The 20,905-nt window shown below is 43.5% G+C and overlaps 1 protein-coding gene across 3 annotated transcripts in view; it reads right to left on the bottom strand.

Annotated features, from left to right (window-relative positions):
* Positions 1-1,956: 1,956 nt before the first annotated feature.
* The window catches only part of LOC119171577 (thrombospondin type-1 domain-containing protein 7A), a 239,769-nt gene continuing 220,820 nt past the window's right edge, over positions 1,957-20,905 (bottom strand). For 2 of the 3 annotated variants that reach the window (XM_075885160.1, XM_075885159.1), the window contains 2 exons: positions 9,028-9,118; positions 1,957-2,392 (listed from right to left, as the gene is read on the bottom strand). In XM_075885160.1, the coding sequence (XP_075741275.1) occupies positions 2,218-2,392; positions 9,028-9,118 (266 nt within the window). In that variant the 3' untranslated portion in view covers positions 1,957-2,217. Of the gene's footprint in view, positions 2,393-4,768; positions 4,806-9,027; positions 9,119-20,905 lie in introns of all 3 variants that reach the window. The other variant, XM_075885158.1, reaches the window with a different exon arrangement.

Below are 20,905 nucleotides of genomic sequence, written 5' to 3'. Positions count from 1 at the left end.
TCTCTGTGGAATGTACACATACGCGACAACAACAATGGTAGGTTAGTGAGGTTCTAGCTAGATGAGTAACTAAACAGACACGCTGATGTGTCCATGGCACGATACACTCTTCCTCCACTTCACGGATGATGAGGCTAAATGCCAAAAATAGATGAAAGAGCTTTCATTGTACAAAAACGATAGCTTATGGAACCGCCATGATATATCTTTGGCAATTGACAATCGAGATTCGCGGTACGTCTTTCTTGGGAGCAGACTTTCAACGTGAACAACCAGGCGTGAGGTCATGAGGTACATTCGATATTGTACAGTTTGATAACACCTAAACTCGGAAATGTTTTCGAACTACCTGAATGCCCAATGTTGGCGAGTACCACATAGACAAGAAGAAAAGAAACAATACCATTAATATGACAACAGTATCCTTTGAGGAATACCAAACTTAGACGTTTTACTATAAGCTTATTCACTTTTCTAGTGCGTCTGCTTATGAATAATTCCAGAAGTATATCAAATGTACTGATTAGAAGCCCGTAGGACTATACTTGTACTATACAAGTACAAAGATATGCAGCTGTGAAAAGAATTTAAAGAGTAGGCACGGTACAAGACATTTCACATAACAAGAAGAATTTCTCACATGTATAGACCATTTTCCGCAGCTAATTTGTCTTTGCAAAACTAGATGGTGCCACCGCACTGATGCGCCACGGCCTTCTCCTGGCTGGCGCGGCCACCATGTGCATGTGGTGGACGTTGCCCTGCAGCCTATGGCTAGAAACGATGGTGGCAGTAATTCCTCAACGAAAAAAAGCCCCCCAATTTCTGTCAGCCATAAGGCGCCACGGCGCAGTGCCCAAGGGAGAAAAAAAAATTAAAAGAAATACGGGTAGCGTGGACTGTGCGCTGCGCCCGCTTTGCTGGCTTTCAACCCACGAGCGGCGGTGGCAAATCGGCCGGCCGTCGGCGACGGGGAAGAAGTGGAAATGAGGAGGCCATTATATCACGCGTTCAAACGTGTCACCGCTTTCTCGCAGCTGCGAAAAACCGTCTTTAAGTACTCCAACCTGGTTAGTTTCAGTATGCGTCCGATAAGTACAGCTTGCTAATGATTTGACGGCATGGACAGTAATGTATTGATCGTGTCATTCGCGAGTCTAATGCAACCTTATTCTTGCTGATTAGCAACAAACATGGCCAAACTTAGTGGCTACATGGTGCATTTAATGCATTTTCGCACGCAGTCTCACGATTAGTTTTCAGAAAGGTACCTCCGCTACGGTGATCTGCTATGCCATAGCACGCATTGTGTTGAAGTTCTCAGGTGCTCTTGGGAAAAAGACAGGCAACAAATGCTGAAGTCTCTTTACCATATTAAGCCCCGAAAAAAAATGCCACAGAAAAAAGTACATTCCATGCGATGCACCAGAGAAACGGGGAACAACACTTGTGCTTCCTTCTTACTAAACAAGAGATGGAGCCAGATTACACGAGACATTCGTTTACACATTTCGCAGTCACAGGGTGATCACAGGAGTCTGGGTCAAAGGTACGCACAACACAGTACAGTCATCGAAGTTGCCTTTTATGGAAACTTCACGAATCGTAACGTAGGCCCCACTCATGGAACCTCTTCCTCATGAAGGGGGTGCGTTTCTGCCAGTCACTGGGAGTTCCGCTGTCTTTAGCAGCAGTCTTCATTGTGCGTCGACTCATTGCGAACTTCGTAAAACGGAGGGCAGGAGAACTTCCACACCATTACTTCAATCGCCAGTTCTGTCGACCTTGGAGGTATTAACGCTGACACCATTCTTCAAGGTCCAGTACGTAGGAATGTTAGAGCAGGCAAGCACACAGTGGGCAGCATTCGTCACAGCGCGTTGTGTTTGTTACACTCTCACAGAAAGAGCGGTGGCAGCAAAGGCGCGTACGAAGCCTGCAGAAACGCACAGGGATTCGCTAAATCGCGCACGAGTGCCGTTTTCGTGTCACCACGGCTCCCCTGGAATGCTTTGAACCACTTAACACCGTCTGTTTAGCGGCAGTTTCTCGAGCGCCACGTTCAGATCTTCCCGACGTTCGAGTGCTGTGTTCACGTGAGAGTATACGTGGCACATCTGGAATGGGCTACGTGTTTCCTAGGGCCTTCGCTGCATCCATGGCGGCGTTGTTGGCAGCGCAAGCTGACCAGCGTGCAGCGCTGCCCTTGGCGTTGTGTCAGTACAGCTGCGTGGTGGACACCGCCGTGCAAGACGATGACGTGGGCGCCGGCTCGTAGGCGCAGCAGGCATTGCTCCTCGCCACCATGCTGGTGCTGGCGGCCGAGGAGTTGGACCGGTGTCGTGAGCTGAACGAGTAGCTATTCTTCAGCCGCTGACGCACGGAGGAATGGCTGCGAGAGAGAGAAGAGTTACCGTTTTGGATCAGTTCCGTTCAACATATGTTCTGCCGTGTATCAAATCCCAAGCCAGCCAGAAGACACAGGGAAAAGTTATCCGCGTTGCTAACACTATATAGCTGCCAACGAGGGGTTTGCGAGGGATTGCGGATACGCTGTATTGGCAAGTAGTTGAAACTGGACATGACTATGCATACACAGCCTGAGGAATACTTTCGAAAAAAGCAGAAACGTTTACAGCCAGTTCAGTGATGCGCTGATTATGGTTACTAGAAGATATACCATTATATACTCGTTATCAATAATTAGTATGGGAGAAAGAAGAGATTGCGAAAGCTACCTATTTGTGACTTGACGCGCGTAATTGCACAATGCTCGGTTACATACTCGCCCGTTTCTACAACAACAAATTGTAGATGAACTGATGTTTGTAAATACTGCGTTACTGAAACTGTGGCAGAGTTAGAGTAGAGTCTTCAGTACGCGAAATCACTCCATCTATCAACTGCGCATACAACAACGCTTTCAAGCATCCATAGACATGCTGGGATGTGTGAAAGCATGCTTCGTTCACAAGCTTTTGAATGAAGCGAAACTGATTAAGCACGAGGATTAACGAGCTTTTATTCCTAAACTGCATTAAACCGACATTGAACGAAAAGTTTAGATGAACATAAGCAATGATAGCAGCAGCTTACATTCGTTACGAGAGCTGCAGACATTAAATCAACCTCTTGCTTACAAATTGTCTGATGTAGGGTGATGCGCTCCGCCGCGGTGGTCTAGTGGCTAAGGTACTCGGCTGCTGACCCGCAGGGCGCGGGTTCGAATCCCGGCTGCGGCGGCTGCATTTCCGATGGAGGCGGAAATGTTGTAGGCCCGTGTGCTCAGATTTGGGTGCACGTTAAAGAATCCCAGGTGGTCTAAACTTCCGGAGCCCTCCACTACGGCGTCTCTCATAATCAGATAGTGGTTTTGGGACGTTAAACCCCACATATCAATCAATCATGTAGGGTGATGCGGGGACTACTCTTCTGCAGAGTTATTTCGTATCAGGCCTTCACACAATGATTCATGAAATATGCAGGCATGCTGCGTATCTGCACGCACTACTAAATTTCACGCGTGCTTTTGTAAGAGTTGTGCTCAGAAGAGCGATGATGTAAAATTTCACGTAACGGGCAGAGAGCTCTTAGTAGCACTGACACGATTACTGTGCCAATCGATCGTAATGTAGTTCAGCACTTACGTTATGAACAAGGGATACGAAAAATCATCTGTCGAGGTTGAATTACAAGATAATGTACGATAGTCGTTTGCTTTCGTTGCGACAAGCAATGAACTCGCCTCCTTTTCACCCAACACTGGCGCACACATTGCTATCTTTTTTTTTTGTCCTGAGGGCACCCACATGAAATTCTGATCAAAGGAGATTTTTTCAGGTTATCAGGTTAAGACATCTTAAGTATGAGCTAGTCATGCGACACCCTTCATTCTTGCTTTGCGCATTTGTCTTGAATATAATCCCCTTTTTAGAAAGTGTTCATTAATAAGCACTACGATGGAAGCTTTTACGACAGATAGCGTGGTGTTCCGTTGCTGGACAAAAGACTACCGCGATAGGTAGGCCAACGCAATAAATAAAAAGAAGTTCCCCAAGAAATATCCATCCATTCATTCCGCCAAAATATCACACGTTACAAATACTTTTGTGCTAAGAACACTTTTATATATATATATATATATATATATATATATATATATATATATATATATATATATATATATATATATATATATATATATATATATATATATATATATATATATATATGCATGTTACTGTAATCGGGAAAATATAATTACGTTGATAAGAAGTACCACCTAAATAATTGCAACGCTTCTTTTTACCTGCTTCACGGAAGTTCGTTAAGGAAGTCTTTCATTACATTTCCCATTCGCTGCCACTGCTCCAACTCATTTGTTTCAATACGAATAGATAAATAATGACTTGTCTCTGGTGACCTTCTCAGACTACATGGTTGAAATAAAGACTGAGTCAAGTTCCACTAGATACTGTTGGTTTAATCTGTTTATTATATCCGTCCTATATTCCAAGTTAGAAGAATAACTGTACGCTCCTTCTTAATTTTCATCTACAGAAAATATATATTGGTTAGTTTTTACCAGACGTTTCGTTAATTTCTTTAATCGTTTGTTTTTGTGCGAGTCAAGGAAACGTAAGCTGAGTAATTTACATGATAAACGCACTATTAAAACGTCTCGCGACAGGTAAAAAAAAATAAACTCAGCGATGTATCTCGGGTGACAAATATTGGATGATAGCATACGCATCGCTAGAAAACTTACATCTCCTCCATATCTTCTCTATTCACGCTCTGGAATGCTGCGGTCACGTGATAGCGTGCAGGGAAAGAGGAAAGAGAGAGAGAGAGATAGAAAAAGAGAAAATAGCAGCTGTTAGAGAACGCTCGTTTCTCGCTATTGCGACGTTCGTAAAATAAAGCCGCATATTTTTGTGGGATGACTACTTACGAGTTCATAGTGAAGGAGTTCATTTTTTTCAAAGGTTTGCTTAGATCTGAACGCATTTTTGGCAGACGCAATAAAATTTAACTTAAGTAAGATTATTTTAAAAACCTGTGTTGATGTCTTCCTCTTTTCTTCTTAAAAGTACTCTGCAAATATTCATTGTATATATATCTAGAAACCCATTTACATAAAACATACCGCTTCTCAGTTTTCTTGACTACACTTTGCTGCATAAATTTTCATTCTGACGGAGAACTACATAGATATATGTCGTTTTTCGAGCGATTCAATTGGCGTTAGAAATGTTTTCACACATTTTTTTTCTCATTTCTGAGCATTAGCAAATGACATATCTGAAGTGTTTAGCCCAGATCGCACAAGACGCGTAGAAGACTATGGGGGCATACACACTGGCGCTACGTGTGCCACACCTTAGTATTGTCTCGTTTTGGCACATGTACGCTAAACAGAAAAATTGTGCCAACGAAGCCAGAAGATAGCTCTATAGCAATTGCGGTACGTTGATTACAAGACCAATATAGGGCAGCGTCTCGTTCATACCAAACAAAACAAAATACCGGAACTATACAAACTGGGAGAAATATATAGCAAACTACGTGAATGGCGTACTCTCGGTTTATACGTATGTGGGCGAAGACGTTTAACACATCAGCGCTACCGCAAGCCATCCGCATGTGGATGGATCTTTCCGATAATATCGCCTCAGATAGTCATTCTAACATGTTTCGGCAAAAACTTGAGATACATTTTTTTATTATAGCATCGTGAGGTTGTTTTACTTATTTAACTTTCGAGCTGTTTTATGTTGTGAAATGTTGGCCTTTATTTTCATCAGCAAGTTGTACACTCTTGTTTTAAGTAATCCTGACTTATTGAATTGTTAGTTTTTGTTACACCACATTACGTTATTATTAACCTGTAATGTAGAGTTGCTCCTCAGAAGTTCACCTCCGCATTCACTGCAACCCCCCTTACTCAATGCCTTTGGACCTGTAAGGTATTTTGCATTAAATAAATAAGCAAAGTATGAAGTTGAAAGGTGCTAAAATATACACGTTCGGCAGGAAAAGCAGAAGCGTTGCAAATGAAGTGCAGCATATCAATACCGCATGCAAATTCAATATAACTAAATAAATATGAACGCCGAGAGAAAAAAATAATATCAGAACTGTAGTATTGTGTACGCGTCTAAACCTATATATGATTATAAGCCACTCTTTTGTGGGATAATGTGGATTATAGTTGAACTCTTGAGGTTTCTTAGCCCATTGCACGATACAGGTATGTTTTCGTATTCCGTTTTTTTAGGATGTAGCCATCGCAGGCGAGATTCTAACGCGCGACCTCGCGCTTTCTGACCTAATCCTGTATTCATTGAACCAATGTCAGTAAAATACGAAGCAACGCAATTGCATGCAGTAAAACTGCGCTTGCCGAGTAGTTTGTCTCTGTTACAAAGTGGCAGAACTGCAACAAACGAGGCGCTTGCACGAAATAAAAAATTGCTTGCAGCTGAAATGCATTGGTTCGTGTAACATAATGCGGTGGCACAACCGTCACCGAGCTCGGCTGCCGACTCGGCGGTCGCAGGTTTAATCCAAGTCATGGCAGTCGCATTTCGATGCATGGGGGCGTAAAGCTAGAGGACCTTGTGACTTCAGCGCCAGTAAAAAAAATACCAGGTGGTAACAATTTTTTTCGGCGCCCCATACTACGACATCCCTTTTAATCATGTTGTTTTGACACGCGAAATCCGAGATGAAATTATTATTAAGCAGCAGAGTAAAATAAGCAAGGCCACTGATGATGATGAAAGCATTTTCTTTTATAATATTCAAAGAAAACGGTGAGGGTATTTGTTGCAGGACACCCATGACAACCTCTGTGACTGCCCGGGTCTGCAGAACGAGCACCCGACAGACTTATGGGGCGCCGTAGCGAAGGGTGCTTTCCCATTGCTCCGGGGTATACGAGTGGACCGAAGAATTGGTGGGAGGGCAGGGAAGTATAGGCAGCGGTGCAGTCTACGGCAACGCATAGAGGTTGTGGGGATAGGTCAGTGAGACTAGTTCAACTTGCATAGAATTTGACGCATTGAATATAGATCGGTGACGCTGCGCGAGTATTTATTTGCGCATTGCTACACCTCGGAGCTGGCTTCCTATATAGCGTTTTAGTAGAGTTCTATTTCCCCATTTCACTCAATGCAATCTTTAAAAATTAAGCCGCGAATCAAAATTGAATGGACTCAGTACGTGGAGATGTTGCGCTAACAAAGCGGCGACTGCATTTGCGCGTCAGTGCCTTATCTCCGACTGAAAGACAGAAGCAAAACAAAGCTATTGTTGCGAACTAAAAAAACGTAGTATTGTTCGCCGCGTGTAAACCCGGTGGATCCAGACGCTATAGTAATGGGTGAATTCTACGGGCGTCTTATTTCAAGCATACGGGGGCGGATGATAGCACGCAGTGTTAGATATAATCTGTTAGATATAATCGCCAGTTGTGTATTAACTTAGCAAGTCTGAAATTAGCAAGGCATGGGAAACCGGCGTCAGCTACGAGGGGTTGTGGTAGTTTTAGCGTTTAACTTAGATAGACCAACGTGGTAGAATAGGAGATGTCACAAAATGGCGTCACAGTTCGAGCTATAAGAAACGAGTGTGCCTCTTAGGTTACACGTCAGATCAATGCATCTGTGCAGAATCCACACGTGTCATTTGCACACGTGAAATGGACTCGTGTAATTTGGTGGTGAGTGGTAAAAATACGATTGGAAAGTGGACATGGGCTATTGTTTTCAGTGATTGCCGTGTGTTACCGTACGTCTATTTTTTAGTGCGTCCATTCCTGTCCTATCTTTACGTCTAAATTCAATAAAAGTGTTTAATACATGCGTGCTTCAGTGCTCGAGATTATTTGAGACGTCAAAATCCCTACATTTCTATTAAGATGAGCAGTTAAGTCGCTGGCACCAAATCACAGCACACGTGACAACTGTCGCTTCCTCCAGACAAAAATTTTTTTAGACTCGCGCATTGATTTTGCGCGCGCTCAGTTGGGTGGAAGCGCGGTCAACGCTTTATCAAGGAGCGCAATAAAAGGCCTCATTATTTTCATTATCACTTGCGAAATGGCAAACAAACTCTTATTTTGACTTGCTCATCCGAACCTATAGATGTACCTTGCACGTGCCTTAGAAAGAAAAAAAAAGTGCGCTTGTCTGTTTCACACGTAAATTCTTGTCCCTAGGCACACCTTGCACCAATGGGCATCAGTGGGCATTCACGCACAAAAGTTAACCAGATTTTCTAGGAATGCAAGGGGTGTCATTTGTGGTAACGAAAAAAATTTTAAACTGTCCTCACAGCGTTGCTCTACCTTGCATACTTGGCATAGCAATTCAAGAGTCATTGTGTATATTATTATGAAAAATATAAAATGACACTACCTGTAATTATTTGGTGACTGCTTAGGATTTCTGTAGAGTACTCTCTTATGCCTCATGACGTGAAAGCTCCATTAATGAAATGCTAGTAGAAGAATATTTGCAGAAAAGGCCCAACACGTCACGCCTGTAGCAGAGCAACGTTATGTCTACAGCCTACTGAGATAGAGAAACATACAATCTGAACTGCTAGCGTTATTTCATTCATGGAAGAAACCAGTAGTCAACACAAAAAAGAAAAGATGTCTTCAGGCACCAGCGCTGCAGTCAGCTTTGTACTGGATTAAAAAAAAAAAGCACTGCATCCTATGGTCTATTTCAGCTGTAGGGTGCTGGGGTAGAAAAATATCTGCACAATCAACTAAAAGAAAAAAAATAATAGAAAAAAAATAAAGCAAGATAGAAACTAACAAAGAAACAAACAACGAAAGAAAGAAACAAAAATAAACGACCGACTAAAGTGAGTGACAAGTTTGTTCGGCACTGTAGGGCTAAGGTTACTTAGAATGCAAGATGTGCTGTAGAATTCATGGTTTCTGACAGATGACGGAAAAATTAAAAGAAAGAAAAAGCAACAGACTGCAATTCAAAGTACTGCCCGACTTACCACATCAGGTACACGGTGACGGCGACGAATATCACGAAGGCAGAACCCACTGAGATCATGGCGTACATCCAGAAGCTGTATTCGTTGTCGTCTGAAAAGAGAAGACAGGACAGACAAGTTCGTGAATATGGGGCGCACGTCTGTAGCGCGCTTTTTACAATACAAACCGGGGAAAGTGGTACTGCGGCTACCGATTTTTAGGGTTGAAGCTCCTCAGGGTCGAGCCATGTCCCCTGTCCGTCGGCGTGACACGCTATATATATTCATATGGATATTTATATGGATATCCACATTTATATGGATACCATATGGATATTCATATGGTTATTCATGTCCATATGAGTATCAATATTTATACGGATATGGATTTCCGGACACCTCAACACGATATGCACATTGTGACTAATAAACAATTTTGTATATATTGTACTGTACTCACGTGTTGCACGTCTTTGCATTACCGAGTGGGCAATGTACGAGGTTTAATGATCCTTTGAGGTTCGCCAACTCGTCATCATTCACTTCGTGGATATGCTGCAATTTTTTTGAAGACAATAGTCTTTCTTGGCGACTTTCGACGCCAAAAAGTTTGGTCTGTCTGTCTTTCTGTGTGTACATTTGTCTGTTTGCCCGTGGTAACGATCCCCCTAAAGGCACCAAACGATACCTCAGACGGCCAACCCCATCCGCAGCGCCCTCCAATATCGCTCAAGTTTCAGAGTTCATACTTGTGCGATTGTCAATTTAAAAAAACAATTATTGCGCATATTTGAGGCACCATAACAACATGTCGATGTTTTGTATCTGTGCCTTTACACTAGAGAGGGCACACACCAGTGCCCTCTCTAAGGAGCGTAGCGTTTATCACGATGCGCTGACAGGGCAACGCAATGCTCAAAAAAGCAAGTGTTTCCAACGCTTTGCTAAGACGACAGGGTGGTGGCAACTGCCCGTTGCTTTGCGTTCAACTCCTTATCACCTCCGAGACAGGCGCGCATCTTTATCCGCGGCCGCGCACGCCTTCTTTCGTTTTAGAAGATAACTGCCAGATGGCGCTCGTGTATAACGTGCCTCGAGGTGCCCATTTGCCTTCGCTGCACGGATCGAGACTCTCTAACACAGCGCTTCCAGAATACAATTCACCCACTTTCTCGCTCAGAACATCAAATAAACGTTTTGTTCAATCTCTCCACACGCACGACTATCGTCTTTCGACAACATTTGCAGTAAAACATGCAGATACGGGGCCAATTTTTTTTATCTCCCTCGTCTTCGTGAAAGAGAGACAAGGAAAATGAAAGAAGGGCATGTAATACCAGTGCCACACGGCCGGAGAAAATGGCATTTATTTTCTAAAGCCTTCAGACTGAAGGTCATTCCCGCGGTGCTACACAGATGAACGAAATGGCATTCGCCCAAATTTCATTCGTCACCTAATGGCATCGCCAGAACTCATTCAACGGAGAAGTGCGTACACTCGACGGCACAGCTGATGAAGTAATTGTATAAAACAACATTTGATTCGACTGGAAGGAAATTTTTCGCGTATTTTATTTACACCAATCACTTAAACAACTGCTTAAGAGCTTCTCTCCAGCCAGTAGATGCTGTAAAATAAATGCACCAGGCGCCATTTTATTTTTACGCTGCGGAACTGACTAGCTTTGGTTTAAGTTGCTACACGGTCAGTTGCAACATCGCGAAACAAAGTAACGGACGAAATCTAACGGCAGCGTAATATGTTTATTTATACTTTTAATTATTATCGGTGTGCACACGTGTGCTGTCGAATGTGCTGTGTTTATCTCTCTTCCCTCTCTGCTCTCTATCTTTCATCTCCCGCATCCTCCTCACATGCGCAGGGTAGCAAACCGGCTGCCCGTAGGCTGGTTAACCTCCCTGCCGTTCTTTTCCTCCTATGTTCCTTCCTTCCTTAATTATTATCGGATGTGCATGAAGCTTGTAAACGCTTGTTTATATTTTTACTGCCACTCACCGAATGCTCACGAGGAAGGTGCTGCGATCGAAATCATCAAGTCGAATGTCATTCGCTTTGGACGTGTAGCAGCGCCGCCGAAAAAATGTCATTCGGGAACTGAATGCCTTCGCCAGCGAATGTCATTTTCTCTGCCCATGTGGCATGGGTATTAGGCAAGTTTACCTCCATTTGCTGCCTTACTGAGGGTAGGAGAGCGGGCGGAAGCTGAATAAGAATAGAGAAGAAGGAAAGAGGGAAGAAGCACACCCACGAGAATTCCTCATGCAAGCACAGGTGCATGGTTGTCTTGAGAAAGCGTAGAAGTGCTCATGAAGGTCGCATATGAAATCAAGGTATAGGCACCATGATCTCGGCATGTTAATGCATAAGCAGTCCTTAGCGAGGTATCAAGAGGGAAACGTGTGTAAGTGTGGCTCTGCACCTCAGCAGAGCATGCAGTGTTACGATAAGCCCCGCCATAACATGTAACCCCCCCGTCCAGCCTCCCCCCCACCTTCCTTGCCTCTAAGTTCTTACATAGTGCTCTGAATCCAGTTTTCCGAACGAAGACGTGGGACATAAATATAAATCAGGCTACATATAACCACGATATGATTATGACGCACTCCTGAGTGAGGAACTTTTGATTAGTTTTGACCACCCGGGATTCTTTACGATAAATCTAAAATCACTTCTCGTATTCATTGCATTTCTCTCCCATCGAAATAAGGCCGCAGTGTTCGAGAATCAAAGTCGTGCTTCCGTACCACTGCTGTCCCGTGGTTGCATCCTATAAGCTACGCTGTAAGAAAAATAAAAACAGTACTGAGACTATATATTTTCATGCGAGCGTCTTTATTTGCCGCAGAGCAGCTTCATTTAAGAGAATAACAGCTCACTTTAGATATTATTGCATTCCCTTCGGGAAGTCGTTAATAAAGAGAGTGAATGTGTGGCGACCGAGGATTCGCGGAAAATGTTATGTAACTTTGTTGTTTTTTTTTTCACCATCACGGGCAAAAACAAGTGAAGAGACAAGATAAATGCATGACTTTGAATTACAAATATATTTTGTAACAATCAAGTGATTTGATAGCAACGCGAGTTTTTTTTTTATGTCCTGCAAAAACCGAAGGAAACGAAAGAACTTACCAAGTGAACAAACAAAATGAACCGAATATAATACTAACAAACAACAAAATATGGCGACTCAGCGTATGTACGTGAAAACATGAACAAAATACAAAGAACAAGCATAGTTATCGGCCATTTTTCCGGTGAGTTTCTCAAGCATCAACATCGACAAGCTGGCTTAGTTCGTTATCGTAATGGCAGCGAGCGGCCCGCCGTCCATTTGCCTCTCTGTTCGACTTTCTGTACAGTTTCAACTTTCCCGAGAATAAATAGCACCGTAAGCTTTTGTTCAGACAACAGAAGTCGAGGCATTATGCAAAGTTTTTGCGGGGAAGCATGAGCGAAGAATTCTCAGAGAAAGAAAAAAAAACAAGCGACGGTCACTTTATAAGTTCGCAGCATGGCGGCATTGATCGCGTCTGGACCAGTTCTTATACTAGCTAGTTCCCTGCACTATAAAGACGGGCAACAAAAAAAGGTAACTGTCTATGCGAATGCGTGTGCCGCATTCGCTAACGCATCAATCTTGTACCCCAGATCAAACTTGGTTTTCCGGAACCCAACTTCTTCGATGGGCTCATTAGAGCCTAGAGATGCATTCAGTCAAAGGCTACCCGTCTTCATGTTTTTTCTCTTTTCAAAATGTTTAAGACATCGGCATATTTCCACCAGAACGTTACTATAAAAAAAGCCTGTGTCAGAGAAAACAGATCTGATGCATCTCCAAAGTCTGCACAATACAGCATAGAAAATTACGACTGTTCCTCATGTATACGTGTTTGAAAGCCTAATAAATCAAAAGAAAATTTGAGACAGCATGTGCGGACGATGCGAGAATGCAAAATGAATATCTGGTTGTGTCAGTGATACGACTAAGACTGAGCGGATCATTATTCCTCAGATGTGCATTTATAATTTGAGCAAACGAGGTGCAGAGAATGACGACGGATTGCTTTAATTAGTGCGGCGTTCTCTTAACTAAGCCGCACTATGCTCAACTTTTCTTCCATTTCGACCGAAATGCAAATGATGCCGTTGCCATTGGTAATGCACCCTCAAATCTTGCTCAGCAGTGCTGGGACATAACATAATGTGCTGGTTTTGTTCGTCGTGCATTAAAACGTACAAAAATATTCTGCATAGGCGATCATACGTAAGCAGAGGTAATAGTTATTGGGGTTTACCACACGTCCCTAAAGACGTACAAATATATTCTGCCAAGCCCATCGCACGTCACTACGGTTGATTGCTTGATATGTGGAGTTTAACGTCCCAAAACTACCATATGATTATGAGAAACACCGTAGTGGGGGGCCCCAGAAATTTCTAATAGCTGGGGTTCTTTAACGTGCTCACAAATCTGAGCACACTGTAGCTATTAGGGTTAAACATACGTCCCTAAACACGTACAAAAATATGCAAAGCCCATCACACGTAACCAGATTTATTAGCTATGTAGGTACGTCCCTAAACAAGTGCAATTATATCCTGCAAAGCCCATCATACGTCAGAATATTTAATAGTTATTGGTGTTTAACGTATCTAAGCACGTACAAATATTTTCAGCAAAGACCACCGTACGCCAGCAGATTCAATAGTTATCGATGATGACATTGCCTGCATGAGTAACAAAAAGACGAATTACAGCTCATGATTACTGAATTGGGCACGGTAAGCCGAAGAGCAGGTGTGAAAATTAATATGCACGAAACTAAAGTAATGTGCAACAGTCTCGGCAGAAAGCAGCATGCATTTGGCGATTGATGGAGGTACTCTGAAAGTTGTAAATGAGTATGCCTTCTTAGGACAGGTAGTAACCGCGGAGTTGAACTGTGAGACTGAAATAACTAGAATAACAAGATCGGAGTGAATCACATGCGGCAAGCATTTTCAAATCATGAATGGTAATCTGCCATTAACCCTCAAGAAAAAGTTATACAACAGCAGCATCTTGCCAATACTTATCTACGGAGTAGAAACCTGGAGGCTTACCAAGAGGGTTCATGTTAAATCGAGGCCGACGCAGTGAGCGATGAAAAAAAAATGATAGGTGTAACATTAAGAAACAAGAAGATAGAGTGGGTCAGGGAACAAACCGGGGTTAAGGATATCATAGTTGAAATGAAAAAAAAAAAATAGGTGGACATGGATTGCGCACGTAGCACATATAGGCAGTATAACCGCTGGCCATTAAGCGCAACTGACCGGACTCCCAGAGAAGGTAAACACACGAAGGGGAGAAAAAGTTAGGTGGGCCGATAAGATTTAAAATTTAGGATGCAGGCATAACGTGGCAACACAAAGCACGAGACAGGCTTGATTGGCGGATCATGGGAGAGGCTTTTGCCCTGCATTGATCGTACTCAGGCTGGTGATAATGATGAGGTTCAAAGTCCCTAAACCACAATATTGCGAGAAACGCTGTATAATGGAGAGGTCCAAAAACTTCGACCACTTGGGTTTTTTAACGTGTACCTATTTAAAAATTAACGAGAAGCAATTATTTGCCCCTCATTCGAAAATGCGGCTGCCACAGCCGAGATTCAATACCGCGGCCACCGGGTCAGCACCATATAGCTACTGAAGCACAGCGGCGGGGTGTAAGTAAATTTAGTTTCGTAAACGAAAATTAGAGGTTAAATATGACGACAATAAGGAAAACAACATTTTTTTTCAATATTACTGTAGAAGTTATGTCAGGGCGATCCGCTCACGGTTCATTACTTAACTTTTCTAACGAACATCGGAGATGGTATTTCTAATAAACCGTTAGCTTTAGATCTGATAGTTTTGTTGAAACCAGCTTTTCAGGAAGACTGATTGCCATGAAGAGAAGGATTTAGCCATCCGCTTTGACATTAAGAACCGACTTTTTCGACAAGGCCAAACACAAACGCGGGGAAGCCGAGTGAATAATGAAAGTTTCGACATTATGGCGCTAGACCCTCGGTGTGGTTACTTAGGGCATAGTTACCAGTGTTCGCATTAATAATGGAACGTTGATTGATGTATTAAAAGGTGTAATTCAAAAGAGGCTTTCACGAGGAATTATCGTACGCAAATTAATTTACGCCACTCACGAGGCTGACCAAACAGCAAAGGCTTCTACTTCTACAATACCTTCTTCTACTTCTACAATACCGTGGCTTCTACTGAGCGGTGTGTGTGTATGTGTGTGTAAAACCCCACATACACACACACACGAGTAGAGTGGATCAGGGAACAAACCAGGGTTAATGATATCATAGTTGAAATCGAAAATTCGCCCCGTATCTGCATGTTACACCGCAAATGTCGTCGAAAGACGAAAGTCTTGCTATTGTGGAGGCTTATGTATATATATATATATATATATATATATATATATATATATATATATATATATATATATATATATATATATATATATATATATATATATATATATATATATATCTTGAGGGTTTTGCCTCTGCTCTTTCGTCTGGTGTGTAACAATTTCAACATCAAACAACATTGCCGCCGTAGTGCGAAAGGCACGGGAACCTTCACACCCGTACAGCCAGACATTGCGAATAAGAAACACCTCTCTTGTGACGAAAGAAGGGAGAGAGGGATTTGCTTTTCCCGCAACAAGGAACAAACAGAACCACCTCATTTATCAAGGCGCCACCGAGTACACAGAGAACGGCAAGATGAGGGCGAATGAGGACGAGGTGTAGCGCGGCCAAATGTATGCGCGGCCAGCATTCTCGCGAGCCCGGGGCTGATAAATCTCCCACAGATTCCCTGGCTGTGGACAACGAAGGCACGCTTTGACTGTGATGGTATTCGGCCGTGAGGCAGCGCCGCCACCAACGTGCCTTTGCGCCAGACGCCGAGCGCCGTACGTCACAGACCCGGCCTGCTGCGTTTGTGTGGGTCTCTTTGGTTCTATCTCTGTCGGCTTTTGTCCGTATATTTGTTTCTGTCTTGCGCGGCCTGCTCACACCCTCAGTCTCTGTGCGAGACCCTCACAGCTTACCCAACAACACAAACATGGAGAGGGGGGATGGAGGAGGGTCTGCCCTGCAAGCACGAGTCACAGCGGTCGCTCCGCCCTCCTTGCCCACTGAGGCCGTATGTCGCCCCTGGGAGACATTTGAGCGAGGCGCCACGCAACTCTCGCATGGCACGTAGTACAACGAACAAACGCCGCCGCGTTATCTCTCGTCCGCCTCCCGTGACAGGATAAATGGCAGCAGGGCCAACTTTGTTTGGGCGGCCACTTGGAAGGGCGCGCGATGCCTCGGCCACGAGGCACGGTGCTACTGCGGGCACTCTGTGCCTCTTCGCTCACGTCAGACCCCATAAGTTGTGCGTAATCAAATTTCCCCGCTTACGCACCCGAGCCGTTAATTCGTTGGAGTATCAAGAAAGTTGATACACGCCTTGTACAGTAGCAAGATTCCGTGGTGATGCACCGGAGTCTCCTGCGAATACCTTGAATCGCGCAGAAAGATGCACCTTCTCTTTTCCTGACAGCTTTTTTTTTTTCTTGTGTGGTTTTTAAAGAGAAAAGAAGAGAAAAGTGAGCCCCGTAACTGTCTGCATCAGAGTGGGACACCTGCACAGTAGCTCACGAGGGATGGGGGTAAGGAGGGATTAAAAGGATAGGATTAAAAGGTAAATAGATATAGAAAGGAGAGAAAGAGCGAGGCGCGGAACAGCGAACGACAGGAAACGATGGAAGTAAAGAGGAGATAGGAAAGATGGACATTGTCACAGGAGTCCGAGGACGGGGCATCACTCGGCGAGAGCTCTTGTCGGCATCAGGAGATGGCGTAGGGGGAGCCTAGTCGGCCAGAGCTGCGCTGTCGTCGGAGATCGCGGGGGCACAACCGGTCGGCACGAAATCCAGCGAGCGAGTGACCCCTTCCTGACAGCTTCAAGGCTAGCTCACTATACTGTGGCCAGTATTTCAAGCTCGAGCTCGGCGGGCTGTCCAAGCCAGAGGGTTTCTGGAATAAGGGACCCTCCCACCTTCACTCACAAGCTTCTTTCAATAAATGTTTTCTCTCTCTAGGCATTCCCCAAGTGCGTGATTGAAGCGAACCTCTAACGCTCGGAAGGTAAAGTGGATGCTTAGTTCGTCATTAAAAGACGCACAAGGTCCAAAGCGTACTGGCGCACAGAAGTCTCACAGGCAGTAGTAGCCATACCAGTTTGTAGCTTTTGTTATTTCGTACACCCCTTGGTCGATCACAGCCGTCTCTGGTACGCTTGACCTCACACGCGCCGAATCAATTTTTATTGTGCTTGTAGCGCATAGATATCGAATTTCCAGCGAAAAGCTGACAATCAATTCTATCATCAATGAATACGATGATGACGTGTGTGGCTTTGATATTATCTGTTGATTCTAGAATGTCGAAATCCTACCAACTTCTTACCGTTCTTAAATCTGGACCGAATTTCTCATTCGGAATGCGTTTTCAGCGTGTCCATAACAACATTGAAAAGCGTTGACGTATCTGAAGAAACTGCGGAACAGGGTGATAGGTGATAATCGTTATAAGAGTGATGAATGCGTGGTAAGCACGTGTGACTTTACGAGCTGTTAACTATCACAGTACTGCATGCAACGTCCACATGGCTTCACGGTTCCGCAAACATTACCGCGTTTTTCCGTGTCCTCGTTGGCCGAAGCATGGCCATCAGGCGTAATTAAGTTCCGAGTTTCCCCGAGTCGTCGGATATACGCTCGCTTGGCGCCAGAGTGGCACACACCAGTCTCCAGCGCGTCGCTTTGAGAATTAAGCCCTTATCTGCATGTCTTCAGTTATCCTGCACCACTACATTTGGCTCCCCAATCAGCCTTAATTTGATCACTCCTACAGCACAGCCGACGGGTCTCTTATTTTAAAGTATTACGAAATAGGCATCGGCACTAAGGCAGTGCTGCCTTGGTGCCGACAGCGTCGACAGGAAGTTAGGTTAGTGCGCGGTCAGTGTCGCAACGACCGAGCACGTCATGTCGTGATAGACGTGCTTACCCAAAGAGCCACCCAACATCCGGGCCACCTTTGGCGGAAAACTTCTCTTACGATGACTAGTTCTGTTACCACCATCATAGTTGTGTACCAGCACAGTTACCATGTATCATCGTAAGTGTTCCAAGTACCACGTAGACCTTAGTAGTTCTGTCGTTCTCTTGGATCCTTTCTTCTGTTTTGTAAGAGAAGATACGGAACCAAAAAGTACGTAATCTATACAGATTGCTCTGCACCTATTTTGTAAACGACGATAATAAATGGCGTATTCCTGAAAACTAACGCTCGATGTTTTTTGTGAACCAACTACGCAGTACTAATTTAACTATATTTTGAAAACAATCAACCTGCTTGCATAATTCCCTATTCCTGATGTAATTTTGCACAGCATATTTTTGTACTTGCTGCAAAAATATTTCTTGCAGGGCACCTTGGCATTGACGATAAGCGGGAACACGCTCCTGCGAGTCATACTGTAGCAAGACGCTTCACAATACGCAGATTGCTCTGTGTGATTTTAACAACGTATCATCACGATGTGACCACAACGCCTATGTTCGACAGGAAATAATGCTCTTATGCGGTAATTATCTTCTGTGCGTGCAAGTTTTTGGTAACAAATCTTTCACCTGAATAGCAGATAAACACTGAGCGGAATCTGTATGGTTTTTTGTCCCGCAGCAGTGGTTGACATTGTCGACCAACCTTTATTACAGTTGTTCAGTTTACAGTCGTGTTTTTACACATATGCTGTTGCGGACGACCGCAATTTGATTTATAGTTAGTTTTTATTCTCCAGCAGGACTTTGTGTTCTGTGTATGTATGTGTATGATGTGCTTGTGTCTTCGTCCTTTTGGGGCTGTTTTCCCGAGATAAGAACTACTTTTTGTCACACTTATTTCTTAGTTTTTACACGTTTTTATATAGCTGATCTGTGAGATTATTACGATGCGGCATCTGTGGTAATAAAATGTGTACATTAAAAAAAGCAAAATGATTTTGTGTCAGCTCTTGTTACGTATTCTCGTTTGTCGAAATCTGGCCACATCTTTAATATGCGCTGCTTATTGAGCTTTTTCCAACACCCCTAGATTCTACCAGTGTGCAGGTTAGTCAACTGGTCAACCGAGCCAGCCAACCTGTGGGCTTGCAGATTTGTCAGCACTCACAAGAGTATCAGTTTGCGCCAGTTGGCATACAATGACGTTTAGAGTGTTTAGAGCAGCCGAGGGTGAACAGGAAACCAAGGTATGCGCGTAGAAGGGAGTGGAAGATGACACAGCGCTCACGTGGTCTTGTCCTCCCAAACATTTCTACCGTTGTTTCCCTTTGCACTGTCTGAGTTGAACAAGACACACAGAATGTCAAGGTTGTGTCTTTCCTCGTCATACCTTTCTTGTTACGCTCTGAACGTGAATCACCGACTAATTTCAATAACTATTTCGACAAAAGCTGGTATTAGTCGAGCGACTGGTTTTGTTTTCTTATGTGTTATGCTAAATGTCGAAAATTAAAAGTAAATTAACAGTTTTGTTAATACCCCCAATGCTTATTCTGCATAACGCCTGTCTTTTCAGCATATCTGCGAACGCACCCGACGAATGTGTTTGTGCATTTTGTGTGCATTGCTGACTCAACACATAACACATGCGCCACTTGTAGGTAAAGTCACTGTGAATATTTTAGTTTCTGCACCGCTGGAACAAATATTCCAACAACTATTCGTGCCAACAGTTCCAGAAGTGCCAGAAAAGTTCAAAGTGGCAGTTATCAGGAGCAAAAGATTTGTGCCTGTGTCATGCTCTCTTTACGTTTTTTTTTTCTGTTCTCGAGTGAAATTCAACACATTTTTGTTTTCTTGTGCAACTCGCTGGAGCTTTTCTCTTCCTGTCACATCGATTTCGATTCCTATTCGGTGACGACCTGCATTAGAACTGCAACTTTCTACGACAAAGTCCACTCGTAGTAGGAGAAATTCTGAAGAATCTCGGAAGGTGATAAGAAGCTAAGAACACGGGTGAGAAAAAATACGCATCCCAAGCGCTTATTTTTATTCTGCGCAGCCGCACGGTAGACGTCGCTCAGCCAAGATGCAGATATACGTTAAAAAATTCAGATATCGGGTCCACAAAAATGTGCAATGTTTTTAAGGCTGACGCAACACGTGCATTCAAGGGGCCCCCATATTGAAGTTCTGTACGGCAGTTTTGAAATTCAGAGTTTTAATCAGTGTATACATACTTTGAATTAGTGATGTGAGACATTGTTTGTACCAACTGTTCACCAGAAAACAAATTTGCAGACAAATATACTGTTAACAAAACCCTTTACAAAAGTATTAGAACTAGATGAAAATTAACTTAGCTGGCTTTTTTCCCTTTACCCCAATTTGATGCAAGAAATTTCGGCATCGTGCTTTTTTATTTTTTGTAATAAGCCATGTATCTATCTGCATAAATAAACGCAATATTTTTTTCAAAGTCATCAAGCATACATGAATACAACCTGCTTTAACAAATCGATCGAAGGTAATCGATGATACGTGAACGTGGATTTCATAATAGACCCCCATGGTTGCATATATTTGACAGCTTGCGTATAGGCAATAAAATTAACCAAGCAGGATATGACAAAGTGATTACCAAGGACTAATAAATGCAACAAGGGCTTCATTGCGCGAAACATTGGGTAACGTATTGTTGCTACATCACTCATGATGTTCATTTAAACCTTGACGAATATTCCACCCAATGC

This window comes from Rhipicephalus microplus, unplaced genomic scaffold, assembly GCF_043290135.1.
Source record: "Rhipicephalus microplus isolate Deutch F79 unplaced genomic scaffold, USDA_Rmic scaffold_74, whole genome shotgun sequence".
In the NCBI taxonomy this organism is placed as follows: Eukaryota; Metazoa; Arthropoda; class Arachnida; order Ixodida; family Ixodidae; genus Rhipicephalus; species Rhipicephalus microplus.
The sequence above is the reverse complement of the archived record's forward strand: the minus strand, read 5'-3'. Positions and strand labels throughout refer to the sequence as shown.